At 40.5% G+C, this 15,398-nt stretch overlaps 2 protein-coding genes across 2 annotated transcripts; both read right to left on the bottom strand.

The window, feature by feature from the left end:
• Positions 1–544: 544 nt before the first annotated feature.
• LOC109961987 (neurofilament light polypeptide-like) lies at positions 545–4,810 on the bottom strand. Its single transcript, XM_020603294.1, has 3 exons — positions 3,492–4,810; positions 3,268–3,392; positions 545–2,850 (listed from the first exon to the last, which is right to left on the bottom strand). The coding sequence occupies exons 1-3, from the start codon at positions 4,467–4,469 to the stop codon at positions 1,779–1,781; spliced, it is 2,175 nt and encodes a 724-aa protein (XP_020458950.1). The 5' UTR covers positions 4,470–4,810; the 3' UTR covers positions 545–1,778.
• A 133-nt stretch (positions 4,811–4,943) lies between these two features.
• comtd1 (catechol-O-methyltransferase domain containing 1) lies at positions 4,944–7,908 on the bottom strand. Its single transcript, XM_020603077.1, has 6 exons — positions 7,729–7,908; positions 6,687–6,792; positions 6,374–6,492; positions 5,826–5,880; positions 5,613–5,746; positions 4,944–5,499 (listed from the first exon to the last, which is right to left on the bottom strand). The coding sequence occupies exons 1-6, from the start codon at positions 7,906–7,908 to the stop codon at positions 5,347–5,349; spliced, it is 747 nt and encodes a 248-aa protein (XP_020458733.1). The 3' UTR covers positions 4,944–5,346.
• Between the last annotated feature and the right edge of the window lie 7,490 nt (positions 7,909–15,398).

Below are 15,398 nucleotides of genomic sequence, written 5' to 3'. Positions count from 1 at the left end.
TTGTTGGTACACCTCTCTACTGCATGTTATCGTATTTAATGGTACACCTAACTCTCTGTTACTGTTGAAAAAAGCACAATAAACCAAACTTTAAAAAAAATAATAATAACATATTCTGACTGGTTTATAGTTAATAATATGCTGACATCTACACAACTGGCACAATACTGGAAAAAACAGCGTAAACGATCAATGCATCCAGACGTATTGACTCACCAGGATATTCTTCAATGAGTTGACACTTGTTAGTTCTATCACATCACCGGATTCAACATAACACTTTTGGTGCTCAGGAACAACACCTCAATCAGTATTTCGGAGCTCAAAAAGCAGCGTTTCTTAAAGATGCTTCTTTCATCCAACCCCGGAAAGTAAAGAAGAAAGTTTTGGTTCAAATAAAAATCAGCAGTTGTGAAAAATCTTGCTTCATTTGTAAATTTGTTGCGTTTTTTCCAATCATCTAACAAAAAATTAGCACAATACAGTTTTAACCCTTATGTAATGTAATCTAACAAAGGTAAAGGGCAAATGTAAACATCTGTTGATTATTAGAGTTGATTATTACATTGTTTTAAATTAAAATTTATTGATTATGTTGAGTTACAAAGCCAAAGGACACCCGCGAACACCACCAGTGTAATCAAAACATGAACAGAACAGCACGGTTAAGCTACTACTACTGATCTTTTTTGCAATTTGTCTCAAGCTGTTGAATTTATAACGGAGCATTAAGACTCCCAATTTCAATTTTTGTGGTTGAGTTTGAGGATGTTATGCTTCTCAAGTATTACTATGAAGTCAAGATCATGCTTTAAGTGCTAACTGCATAACTTCACAGCAAACTCTTCTTTCCGGAATATAAGTTAATGTTTGATGTTTGTTCAGTAGAGAGCCTGATATGCATGTCTCCCATAAGGAAATGGAAACTACAGGGGAAACAGCCAAATAAGGACCTGCAGATGTTTTCCGACAAAGAAGGTAAATAAAGACACTCAATGACCTTCAGAAGACATTGATATACAGAGATGGGAAGTGAAGGAAACTAATGTGATTGTATTCACCTTTCACCTCATTTCTAGATTTGCTCATGTTGTTACACAGTTTCTGTTGAGTTGGCCATAGGTTTTAGTCACAATTTAACTCAATCACAGTATTTCTTGATATTACATGTATTTGCAGCGCATACCAAAACTGATAGTCATTCAAAATTCATCCTGTATTGTTTACATTCATAAATAAGTTAGCTGAGTGGTGAGTCAAAAAATCTGAATACCTCACAAGCTGATTTAAAGTCCAAAGGCAAAGCTGATGCAAACCCTGGAGTAATCTCTCGTTTTAAAATTGTCATTTTGAAGAATGAAAGACAGCTCTGAGCTTTCCTGTCTTTGCCTTGAATTTGCATCTGCATTGTTGTAGCTTTGTAGCTATCTTTCAGCTTCACTGTCTTTAATATTTGCTTATGAGGAGTTGTCTCATTTAATTTAAGGTAGAAATATCATTAATCTTTGTATCCTGCGCCACCGCAGATATCCGCTCTGTTTGTATTGTACACATGTTTCTCAGGCTCATCACTCAACCTTCTGGGGTTTACCTTGAGGATTATTTATATTCTCTGGGCCTTCAGTCTGAACCTGGCTGCTTTCTGATTCCCCCTGATGCAGCTGTTTGACTTCTGCACTGGTGGTTGTCTTTTCCTTTGGCAGCACAGTTTGGATGGTTTCAGGTTTATCCCCGCTGTCTGGCCTCTGATCCCCGACTCCACAGAGGCTTTTCACATTCTATCCAAGAGATGGCTTTTTACCTTGGTTTTTATTACTGTCGTGTCTGGCATCTTTACTGCTTTTTGCTACTTTCTCACTTTTTGCAGTACCAAATTCCTTTGTTTCTGTGTGATTGTATTCCCTTTCCTCAGTTTTTGTTATACTTGATGTTATTTGAGCCTTTTCTGGAAGTTCTTCTGTCTCCACAGGCAGAATGCTGCTTGTCATTCCTGTCAAATCGGTGGGTTTGTGAGTCGAAGCTGTATCTTGAACTTGAACAGCTCTGCTTTGCTCTTGCGTTCTGTCTAATTGTTGAGACACTTGGGCCAAGGTCTCATCAACAGATTTCTTTGCTTTAGTTAGGATAAAACTGCCTTTCTCACCATCTTCTTCTTCACCATTTGCAGATTTTTTCAGGATTTCATTCTCTGGTTTTAAATCATCTGGTTGAGAACAGAGATGTTTCTGAACTGTTACCTTTGTCATTGCAGCTTCTTTCTCTGCTTTTGTTTTTTCATTATTTTCAGGTATTTTTTGATGTTGCTTATTTCCTTCCCCACCAGTTCTCACACTTAAAACTTTGCTTTGGGTATTTTTATCCAGGCCACAGTCCCCTTCATTGTCAGCTGCTTCAGTCTCCTCAGACTTTTCTTTACTTTTTTTACCTTTTTCAGTATCATCTACCTCACCAAGACTCCCTCTTCCCCTTCCATTTACTGCATTTTCCACTGATTCTACTTGATTCTGCTGACTATCAAGCATCCCTTCACCTTCCTTCTCTTGACAATCGTTATTATCCTTCTCTTCCTCACTGCTCCCTCTGTCTTTTTTGCTACACTCCTGCTCACCATATTCTGCTTCTGTGTCCTCTGATTCTGTCTCCTCAAATTCTGACATTTCAATTTCCCTGGTGGTCTCCGTTATGATCTCCTCTACAAACTTGTACTGGGGCTCTGTTCGTCTGTACGGGGCCCCTGGGCGGCAAAGGCAGGGGAGGGTGTAAACAGGGGACTGATGGTAAATGTATGGCAAAGAGATGTGGGTGTCTGATACTGTGGATAGCCGAGCCTCCTCGCCGTAGAGAAGCTTCCTGCAAAATAGGAGACAGATTTGTAATTTGCAATGACCAATGTACAGCACTCATGTTTATATTAATCACCATTAATGAGAAAGACTGAATGTATTGAAGAAAATATCTTTAAATAGAAATTTGTAGATCATGTTGCATTTGATTTTACTTCTTTCCCCACTGCATTTACTAACCATTGCAGTGCTGTGATTCCCATAGTGCAACTCTGACACTGTGCTTTAACTGCATTGTACTCAAATATAGCAGCATTAATGACAAAAGTTAAAAGCAGAACATGAAAAGTGTGTATGATACGGATAATTGTTTAAAACTAAAATGTATAATCTTTGGACCCCAAAAATGTTTTCTTTAGTAATAAGGACTAATGAAGACACTCTGAAAACTATGTCTATCTTAAAGTCACGTGGCCTGCCCTACCTGTAAGACAGTATCTCCACATCCAAAGCTATCTTCACATTTAACAGCTCCTGAAACTCCCGCAGGTAACCAGACATGTCAGATTTGCAATTTATGAGCTCGTTTTCAAGTTCTTGGATTGTGTTCTGGAGCAAAAGAGGAGAGAATGTTGTTACTGGACAGCACGTGAACACTGAACAAGGCTTTATTAAATCAAACTCTTAGGTTATATAAAAAAGTCTTGCCTGATAATGGATGATTTCTTCCTTGTGGCGATCCTCGACGTCATGAAGCTGCTTTTCCAGCGCTTCCCTGGTGCCTATTGCGCAGTTCAGTTCGATGTTTTTGGTCTGCAGAAGCCTCCTGTACTCCTGGATCTTTTGTCGTGCTGCTTTTAGCTCCTTTCTTTTGGTCTCAGCTGCCTCCGTTAATCTTGCAAACTGAGATCGGAAGGATTCTCCCACCTGCCCGACATCGGCCGTAGCACGTCCAACCAGCTGTGTCCTGATGTTCCGGAGTGCCGCAGTGACGCCAGGGTTTCCAAATTCATGTGCCTGCACAGTCTCCTGCGAACTCTTAATTTGGTCAAACATCTCGGACACCGCGGCCTCATGGCTTCCCTTCAGGAAATGAATTTCATCAACAAGAGCCTGGGCCTTCTTGTCCAGCTGTAGTTTAGCCTGATATGCGTCACTGATGTCCTTCTTGAGGACCATAATTTTGCTCTCGGCATCTGATTTGCTACGCGCCTCCTGTTCATGTTGTTTCCTCAAGTTGGACAGCTCTTCCTCTAAATTCTGATGCTCGATTTCAATCCGGTGCTTCTGATGAGTAATATCCTGAACCAGCTGTCTCAGTTTCCTGATCTCTGGTCCATATTCCTCCTCGAAACAAGATGCACGTTTCGCTTTCCCTCTGAGATCCTTGATTTCTCTCTCTAACAAATCATTCTGGCGCTCCAAATGGTGCACCTTCTTTATGAATCCTGCAAGACGATCGTTCAAGCCATGCATCAGTTCTTTCTCGTTAAACTTTACAGTTAACTTGGTTAAATTCATAGCTGCTGACGTTTCCCTAATGGCGTCACTGGCATTAAAACCTGAAGGCGCTGCTGTGTATTGTAAATACTCATCTTGAGTGATTCCGTGCTGGAAGTCGAGTCTGTTATCCATGCTGTGTGACTCATGCTGCCGTCGTGAGTGTCCAGTGCAGAGATGCTCCATGCGGGCTCCATCTGCCAGCGGTGCAGGACGGAGCTGTCCGTGGTGCTGAGCAGGTGGAGCATCAGCTGGTGGGTGAATGGGAGCCTGCGCAAGCAGAAGTGACGTGGATCAACTGACTGTAGATGTTAGTCCCAAAACAGTTAACGCTCTGTGCATTATTATTGTATGTGACAATTAAAGTCTTTAAGTTGCTGTTAAAGTCCTTTTCACGATTAACAGATGGCGTCATTTATCCCACATTCAGGACCTTTATAGGAACGTCTTACTAGCTGTCCAGCTCATACCTCTACCAGGTGGCTACCTGGTTGAAATTGAATTTCCAGTACATGTTAGACTTCTTTTTCCTTTGAACCCAGTGGTGAAAGAAGTCTTTTACTTCTAAAAATACCAATTGTGGAAACACTCATATTGTAGTTTATATCATAGAACTGCAGTTGTTCATAAATTCATTTGTAGATCATGTTGCAGCTGCTATGTGGCCAAATCTGTTTACTTTATATACTGCCAGGTAGCCTATGACCTTTTAATTGTACTTAATTACAGGGCTTGAGTAAATGTACTTACTTTCCACCACCACTTTTTTCTTTCTTACTTTTTTATTAAGTATATTTAGTTGAAAGAACTGTGACATTTATTGTATATAAATTACTGGTATTCTATATTGATGCTTGAAACTCTATATTTGTCCCATTTAGCACTTGATGATTGCTCTCTTTGTAAAGCCAGTAATCATAAAGAGAAAGTTTAATCTGTGGAAAAGGTTGACAGAACCATACAGAAGGCAATGTATTCCACATATGATGTTTTATTCTTATAGTTGATTTTAAAATCAATGCACCAATTATAAAAAAAAACTACTGCTAACAAACTAGTGATTTTAACGTTTAATGGCAATAGTCAGGCCATCGCCCACAAGGAGCATGCTCAGATCAATCCTCTGGTCCTTGTGCAGCTTCTTATTGAGAGCATCCAAACTCTGGGAGGTGAAGTCATCAGGAGCAGGATTTACAACCTTGCCGCCCCACAGCACCTTGAAATAACAACCAAGCTGTTTCATTCTGTTCACAGTGAAAACAATGCTGTACACCTCTCAGTGTGTATTCTGTGACAGAAATTCAACCTGCTCATGGAAAGTGTTCTTACGTTGTCAATTGCAATGATTCCCCCTTTTCGGATGAGCTCAAGGGACTTCTCATAGTAATTGTCATAGTTTAATTTATCAGCGTCGATGAACACAAAGTCATATGTCCCAGCTTCCCCGGCGGCAATAAGGTCATCTGATGAAACAGAGATGGAAATTAAAATGCAAGAATGACTGAATCAGAAATTATGACTGAGATTTTTAAAAGCACTTACTCAGTGTCTTCATGGCCATTTCAAGTCGTACATCTATCTTATGTTCAACTCCAGCCTATAGGATAGGTTTAATTGAATGAATCAAGAATTGTGCAGACGTTCTACTTGGGTTTTTTTTTTTATTTTAATTGCTTTTTAAAGAGAATGCTGGAGAAGGTTTAACAGGAATTGATTTTATGCTTGGCTTTGCATCTTTACGTGATGCAGTGCCCTGAGCCGACACTTTTTTACTCTCCAGCCTGCAGTATTTTGTGAAGAGATACTGACAGAAGGTAAATATACAGCATGCTGTTTGCTGCACAGTTTTGCTCTGACTGAAGCAACAGTCAATGTGAACAAACTTGCAAAGTGCCAAGTTCAAATGCAGCACAGGTGCCACGGACTGGACAGCATGTGCTTTTGAAATGGGTCTTGTACTAATATGGAAATAGCATTAAACGTTTTCTGATTGAACCTCTTTTTTAACAAAAAATCTTTCATCTTGAGTAGATAACATTTTTATGGATGACTGAACATAAGAGAGGAAGTTTGAAGAGACATTTTCTCACCTCTTTGAAAAATGGTTTGGCAATGTCCACATAGGTGCTTTCTATCTCACAAGCAACCACTTTTCCATTCTCTGGCATAGCCAAAGCCATGTTCAGTGCATTGTACCCTGTGTACATCCCTACAGAATAAAAAGTCAGGTTATGGTTTGCCAAATAAGACCCATTTTAAATAAATATGTAAGCAATGGTGTTTTGTTTTTCAACATTAGTGGTTTAATTTCACAATTAGGTATTAGGTTTCTCAGTTACTATGGGCCATCTCTTCTTCCATACTCTTCCACTGAATGTGTTTGTGGTGATCACATGATCTCACCTATTTCAATGGCTTTAGTTGCATTGATCAGTTTAATGAGATTTGCCATTAACTGAGCTTGTTCACTGGCAACCAGCATCCCACTTCCTGAGTCTTCAAAGGTTCTCTGACATAAAAATAGAAAATCATTGAAAATACATCATTATGCTGTATGAGTAGTTGGACAAATAACATGTTTTCTTCTACTGTAGTTTTGTAGTGGTCTCTAACAATGTGTTGCCCTGTATTGGTCAAAATCTGTACTGTTGATCCAGATATCATGTACTGTGAGACTGTATTTTTGTAAGATAATACGATTAAAATGTGATGCTGATATAATAATAAAAGAATTCGAAGCAGACAATTCTGACAAGTATCCACAGTGTCCACAGATGTTACATTCAGTGGCAGTGAGATACAAAATCACAACTCCAAAGGTGCAATTTCCTTTAATTTTTAGCCTGGAGCAGGAGTTTTCAACCAGTGGCCTGCACCCTGGTGGTCAGTGAAGGCATTGCAGGTGGTCCCTGGTCATGCATTCAATAATGTAGTTTCGTGGTAGGAATTTTTTACAAACTAATTTCCATGAGTTTTGCTAGTGAAAAATCTAATTTGTGCAAATATTTAACATTTAGAAAAGCTAAGGTGACTTTCAGTATTAAAGTAGTGCCCATCTGGTGTGGCCACCCCATCACACAGGTCCTCAGGTTACTTCTTAGTTAGAATGCTGGTCTGTGGATCACAGTTGAAAACCCCGGGAGCTTGTATTTACCAGACCAGCCTTCATCTGACTTAAACAACCTGCTGGTGGCTTCAGAATGTAGATTAAAGTTGGAAGGTGCCTGCCCATGCTAAACTAAATGAACTGAATTTCACAGAAGATTAATTTAAAGACATCTACTTGAATGTAACATGGGATCTTCTGTTTGCACTGAAACACTTGTAAACAATATAAGAATGTCAAAAGAAGTTAACAATTTAACAATAATCAAAGTATTATGAAATCAATGATTAAGTTATCAAAACCATGTCCAAATAAGTCACAAGCAAATGGCTTTCTTACCAGTTTGAGTTTGGTGAGGACTGGATGTTCCCTAAGTGAGTTGTTAACCACATATTGCAACACAGGGTCATCCTTTCCCTGGCTGTGGCTCTTTCCAACAAAGCCAGACTTTCCCACACCTGACCAACAAAAGACAGAACAGCAACTATTGTTACCATCGATCCAAGAAATCTCTGTCATCTGCTAGATTACACATCGTCTCATACCCGTTAGTACAACAGCAAGTCCAACGCAAAAGAGCATTTTAATGTCTGCAGCCATTATGTGCACTGCTCTTGGCTTTGTTAAAAATGAGGTTGAATCCCTCTCTCTGTCGTTCTTGTACAGTTTGTTTTGCTTAATCTTTGAGAGGAAGGCCCAGTGTATTGATTTTTTTTCAGTTGTATTGCAAAATTAGGGACACTTTTGTAAGGTTGATTCATTTTAGGGGAAAAAGACATTTGGTACATAACTATTAAAAACTGATCTACTCCCACATTCTTATGGCAAACAGGAACGTTTATATATAACTTTTTTCAAATATATACTGACAAGTTTAAAATGAGGAACAGTCACAGTGTTTAATTACAAAACTCTTTTTAAATATTGTGAAATGAGTCTATTTGCTAAAGCTCTACATTTCAAAATGCTGTGCAGAGTTTGTTAGCTATGTTGCAATCCAGACCAACATACTTTTATCTGATGTATTTGTGTATTTTGTTGTCACTGTGTTCTGTTATATGCACAACTCATCGTGACGGCAATTCATGTGTGAAATGTGAACTAATGTGAATGGGTCAATCGGGCGAAGGCGGGGTACACTCTGGACAGGTCGTCAATCCATCGCAGGGCATTTCCAAATTTAAAGCATGATAAATTTAGTGCCATTTTATCTTTAAAACACTTTTCATATGAAGGTGACAAGACCACTACAATCCAAATAATAAATAATATAAAGCAACTGTCTTATCATCCAACACTTAACATATCAGTTTGATATTATTTTACAATACAGCTACACTTTCCAATTCTGCCTCCTAGTGGTAAAAGGATGAAAGAGGGTTTATTTATCTGTTTTTTAGTAAAGCTACTTAGTGGACGATTCTAGGCCGTCCCTGGTAGGCTAGTGGTTAAGGGTCTTTCTTTACTTAGTGGATGATTCTATGATGTTAATGTTTGTCCAGCACTTTTTTCTGAACTCCATTTGTTATTATGTATGCTTTCATGTAGAACTGCTTACTATAAAATGTGTATGGACATGTGGAGTTCCATCGGAAAGCCAAGAGATATTTAAGTGTCAAAGAAGAGTTGTCATCAGTTTAAAAACTCATGTTAATCCTGTGCTCGCAGACTGTAAAGTTATTGTTTGTGAATATGCAAAAATCACAGAGATTTTTAAAATACTTGATTTAACTAAGCCACATAGAACACATAATGTAGATTTTATCCTTTCTTTCTTACAGGTTTTCATGTTTCAAAAAGATCACTTCATGGCCGGAATGGGGATGAGGAATGGTTGCAGTGACCAGTAACTTATACATATGGTCAAGTGAGTATTGTATTTATGCTTCAAAAAATTCCATTCCACCCTTTAAGACTTTTAACTAGGTTTCTTTCTATAAAAGTAATTGTTTTTAGCATTTTCTTTGAGCTTATCTGTACAGCAGGTAAAGTTTAATGAGCAAAGAGTGTTTCCATGAGCCACATTTTAGATCATGTTATCTTGAAACTTCAAAACAGCTACAGGAAAGAGAGCAGCAAGGAATGTTCAAAAAGGAATTTTGGGGACGTGAGTGGGATGCAAGGTCTCTCCAAGGACACAGAGCATCCTTTATAGTCTATTCCCTAATTAAGAATGCATAGATACAAACAAAAACACGCTGCTGACAAGAACACATCAATTAAATGAGCCATGACACAAACAGTCTCAGAAAAGTGTTTGAGTTGTGATGAGGAAAGGAAGGGGAAGTCTTGGAGTGTGCACACTGCTCTGCTAAGGCCCTCTCAGTGAAAACGAGGCACCGTGTTTTTCCACCATCCTCTCCCCCTTTTCTCCCGCTGCTTTGGGCCTCTGCTTATGTGACGCTAATTGTTTCTGCTACTTGTGCCAAGTACCTGCTCTTCGCCAGCACATTCTACAGACAGGCCCTGGTCCCTTAGCTGCTTTTTGTATCTGTTTAAGAAAGGAAAAAAATGTGTGCTGCCATCTGTAGCGAGCACGCCACTGTTCTCCCCTCCCAGCCGTGACTGTCAGAGTGCCACAATGATACACATTCACACACACTCTCAAAGGTAGTGGAAAAAAAACTAGATGGTAGAGAAACAAGGAAACAATACTGACACATACAACTGTGAATATGAAACAAAATAATTCAAGAGGTTCTTGTTTTGCTGCATTTAGCATGTGGGAGTGAAGAGGCTTTTAAATTTTGCAAAACCATGCAGAAAAAATGTGTAGATATGTAGTGAATTTGAACCCAAGCTGGTCTAAATGTATGTGCTAGCATCTGTTTGAGTTTTAAACCTTAACTAGAATGACAAAACTCCTGAAATATGTTAACAAAAACATATATGTACCCTTTTAGGCCTTTTTCTAGTTTATTCTAGCAGCACTTTCCCTTTATTTTGTTGTTTAGTACCTAAATTTGACCAGCAAGTGGCAGTGTTGTTTAGCTAATCCACAGTCTTTTTTTATGCAAACACCAGCTCGTGGCACAAAGAGAGCCAGGCCTTCACTCCACAGGCTGGGAAGTCATATCACTTTCCTCTTGTTGAATTGACCCGTGACACCATTGCAGAGTACACAAGGTGACAGACACTGACATGCTTGTAATGCCACATAGCTGTGGCATCATCCTTGTGCTTATCACAGGAGGGGCCGTGGGAGATGCACTCAAATAACAGCAGTCAGTCTGGCACCGTCTCAGCAATCAGATAAGCACGCTTGAATATTAAGTGATGAGACCAACCTCAAGACAACTGCCAGACATTTCTCGCCATTCAATTGACAGCCCTCAGATCCGTCTTCCATTTGACAGCAGCGTCTCCCAACATGACAAGTTTGTTTAAACCCTCTGGAAGGGGCTCGTACGTGTACATGCACCAGCACGCATGATTAGAGATGCACTGACACTGATTTTACACAAACTGGGCCACTGTGCTGCTGCTCAAGACTAAACTGTTTGTTTCTCAACATGCACACAAAGAGGGTTGCAGGATGTAGATGAGGATATAACAGATTATTCCCAAAAGTGCTTTTCAATAATGAAAATTTGATTTACTGCTGCTGCGTGAAACCATAGTGTATTTTAGAACATAAATATTGATGATAAACCATTTTATTCATTATAACGGTCTCTTTCTGTATTCAGGCCTTACAGAAGAAAACAGCAGATCTGCCTTCGTGAAAAAAACTGAAATGAATGGCAGGTGTGGTCGTTTGACTTTCAAATCACCTAGGCATCTATTCTATTAACCTGGCATGTAAATAAATACAGAATTCAATTTTCATGGCGTCGTGCAATAAGTTGACAGTCCTCCCGAAAGATCAAACGGGCTGCTCCAGGGCACGTGAGCCACAGTGCAAAAACCTTCACTGTGAAAGGTGTTGACACCTTGAGCAAGCCACACAAAGAGACAAATGTCATATCCCCAGAAACAATTACTGGGTCAACCCAAAGTTTTTAAATCAGCAGGTCTCTGAGCTCCATGAATCTGTATAGAGTAGACTTACTCCCATAAACACCTGATAGTAGTTGTCAGTCAGTGTCAGAGGCAGGATGCTGTCTCTTTGATGCTCTATTGAATACTAATATTAACTGCCCATTTTCACTTGAACAGTGTATGTTCTGTAGTGTTTTGTGTCCAGAAGCTTCATTTTTTATCTGCTCCTTTCCACAAGGACAAACTCAACCTTTGTCTAAGTTGCTCTCAAGAGTCACTACATCCTTCCTTGCTAATAGTCTCACTTTATTCTGACTGCAGTGCCCTGTTGTGACCACATTTGAAGAGCTAATGATAATGTTATAACCCAGACCAATTTGCTATGGCAATCAGACTCCCTTAATTGAGTTGATTAGAAGCTCTCCATCTGAAATGACCCCTCCAGAATCAGAAAAACGGAACAGACAGAGACTGAGGGTGTGGATGGAGGAGGGTGGAGGGTGTCTCCAGGCATTTCATCACAGTGCAGGAGACACATAGGATATGACTGTTTGGAAGCATGAGCAGTGGCATTTGTGAATGTGTGTGTGTCCATGTGTGGGGTGTTAGGAGATGGCATGTAGGGAGAGCAGGCCTTCAGGGAGGTGTAATGTAATAGACCCGGACACACACCACATCTGAAGTTAATCCAATCAGGGAGAAGCATGGTGTTCTCATCCGCTCATGACACAAACATAAGGTCAAGAGCAGCTTGTATTAGTGCGATGATGTCAGGGAGAAGTGGTGTTGATAACTGACTTTCAGCATGTTTTAAAAGAAGAGAGAGAGAGATGAAGGAAAGCTGAGGATTTGCAGCAGGTCTAGCCAAGCAGATGTAAAATGAAGGCACATTGAGTCAGTAATTTATAGCAGGTTGAAATGAATATTATAACTTTGAATGTTTAACTGTTCAGCCATTGCCAAAACATGAAGTGACTGACTTATTTTGCCATTGCTCAAAGTAAGGTGTCCAAAATGTGCAAGTCTATGAGAAGTGAGTTCAGCTTAGTAGTGGGTTTAGTCTTGAAGAGATAAAGTAAATATGTTTTTTTTTTATCAACAAAAAAAATCAGTGGCAGAATACATTACTCCCCTACCCCCCATTACTGTAAAAATTGAAATTATCTGTGCTATGACAGAGAACTTCAAGTATCCATCAAATGCTATTTGTTTAAAGTTCATTTAGTTCTGCATTACACATGAATAATCCTCATACATGCCACCGTCTAACTCTGCCACCCACACTACATACTGTACTGCTTTAGCACTGACACTAAAAGTACATAAACCGCACTACATGCCTGAATGTGTAAATGCTTGTTTGGAGTACAACAATGGGTGACAACCATAGTAGGGCTGCACTGAGAATTGTACTGTTTTATATACAGTAAAACAGGACACACTAATAAGGGACACAGAGCATAGTACCATAATATCATCTGGGGATGGAAAGCAAATGTGCTTTTGAGAGCCAAATATACTGGCCCCTTTCATAGGCGACTTGGTTCCACCCATGATTGAATGCAACATTCTAAAAGGACTATTTACTCTTTTCATTTCCTCCTGTGTATTACAGACGTAGGAGCGTATGGTTTGCTGTATGAAAACAGGGCTTGGCCTAATGTTGCATGAAGACCGTGGTGAATTCATATTGATGGGAAAGCAGCCTCTGAAGCCCAGCAGCCATGATTTTTTTCATAAGCCACCGGGAACAAGAAGTCAGTCAGCTGACAGGTGCTAACGCCGCCAATTGTGCTGTGGATAAGAGATGTGACGTGGAGAAAAGAGGAAGAGAGAGAGAGAAAGCAAAGGCAACAACTGGCTCCTCTTTTCTAAGCACTTCTGTGTGCAGAATGTGTATGCGCTGCGTTGTGTGTGCTCCCTGCACCCTGTTCACTTCTATAGCTGGAGAGGATTTTACGGAGGAGACTGTGTAAACACCAGAATGCATGTCAAATATGATGAGTCTTGATAGCTGTAAAACATACCCAAGGACTGCTCTTCACTTATTATCTACAACCAGAGCCCTGGAGCTATGTCTGCATCCTTCTGCCTTCCCTCTACGCATGTCGCGCCACAAGTCCCTCTCTGGAAAGCATTGATTATTTTGGCATGAGCCAGGGAGAAAGAAAGGTGTGATTTCTTTTGTGTTTCTGCAAGAAAAAAAATCAGCAAAAATAAATATTTTGTGAGCATGGTGCATCCATAAGAAAAATGTGAGCACATTGGGGAAGAAATAAAGATGATGGATTTGCTAGCTGATGTGTGTGTACGCTTGCGTGACTTGTGTAAAAGAGTGTGTGTGTGCATGTGCGTTTGGGCTCTGCAGAGTTTTTGCCTGGTACAATTGGTGCATTGCTTTTGTTCATGTGCATGTCATTTTCTGAACTGTACATCTGCAGTAGTATTATCTGTATGTAATCGTGCGCCTCTATGTATCCGAGTGTGCGCTGTGTATGTGAAAGAAGCAGAAAGGGCGTGCGCTGGAGAGAGCAACCGGAGCCTCAGGCAGAGTGAGGCTCCAGGGAACCACTTGAGATTGCAGGCAGAGGGACTGATAAGGCAGCCAGCCATTCATCAGGCCAAATGAAGGCAGTAAAGTTGACTGGAGGAACCCAGGCGATGCCCCAGGATGGCAGTCGGCCTCTCATTGGAGACCTGTGACTAACACATGCGAGCAGGCACGTATGCATGTACATACACACACAAATAACCAAAGAACTGGGAAAGAAGGAAAAATGAATGGATAGGGAGGAGCTATAGGATTCAGGACTCGGGCTCATGAGGGGATAGAAGTATAATGGACCTGCAGAAGCAGAGGCCCCATCTTCTCAGAGCAACACCCAGCGACTGAGGCTCCTGTCTGGGATACACATGGCCTACTCCGCACAGAAAACATCCATCAGACAGATATTACTGTAATCCAAAGGTGATACATTAGCTTGGGTGCCAAGGGGACAGTGTGTGGTGGTGATGGATACCTTTCGAGCTCCCTGCCATTGTCACAGGGGCCTCTCAGAGAGAGCACTGCTACGGCTACTGTTCAGCTTAGTGCGGCTCTTTCTGGCTTTATGTCACTGCTTGAATTTATTCCACTGTAATGCTCTTTGTATTTTATTCTTAATCACACTACCCAGAGGATGTAGACATATTTCCACCAAAGAAAGTGCTGCAAAGTTGCACACTTATGAAAGCAATATATTACTTAAGCACTTAGTCCAGCCAAAGAGAAGAGATGAAGCTACTTAAGAGTGTTGCTGGTGTGTTTATAAGACTATATTAGTGTCTCACTGGTGCTTTGATAGAGGTTGTACCATCAATTTGCACAAAGACTCTATCTGTGCTTACATAAATCCCACCTCCGGGTTATTATGAATCTGATTTATTTGCTCTGCTTATGTTTATTATTGTGTTTTATAGTTTATATTCTGTGTTAAATGCCATCAATAGGACTGCAGAGCATGTGTGTCTCATCCTGCCAGGGATGAAAATGGTTTATGGAGCTGTGAGTGCCAATAAACAGGCAGCCACAGCCGTTTGGATGTACATCTTAATGTTTTATGCATGATAAACTCAATAGTTTAGCACAGGTTTAAGGCCAAATGGTAAGCTCTGACAGGACTTCCCGGAGGCTGCTACACACCACAGGCACAGGGCAGAGATTGAGTTGTGTGCTTGAGTAGGAATCCTGTCATATTTCTGTTTATCTGTCTGTATGTGTATCTTCCAAATGGACAGAGCCACAAGCCAAACAGAACATACATGTTTGACAGGAGAGGCCAACAACTCGTCATCCGCCTCCTGCGCCCGGTGGTGATCTGGTCATCTGGACACAGTCATCCTGATGCTGTCTTGGACCACAAAAGAGGTGTGGTGTGGGAACTGTAGGCCATGAAAGTGATCTGTCTCAGGCAAAATAAAAAGCAGACAGTCCACCAAGGACAACAGGACAGATTGATGTTATCGCCAAAGCAGCGTGCAGTGACGCA

This window comes from Monopterus albus, unplaced genomic scaffold (genome assembly GCF_001952655.1).
Source record: "Monopterus albus unplaced genomic scaffold, M_albus_1.0 scaffold60.1, whole genome shotgun sequence".
In the NCBI taxonomy this organism is placed as follows: Eukaryota; Metazoa; Chordata; class Actinopteri; order Synbranchiformes; family Synbranchidae; genus Monopterus; species Monopterus albus.
Note: the sequence above shows the minus strand (reverse complement) of the source record. Positions and strands in the feature narration are given on the sequence as shown.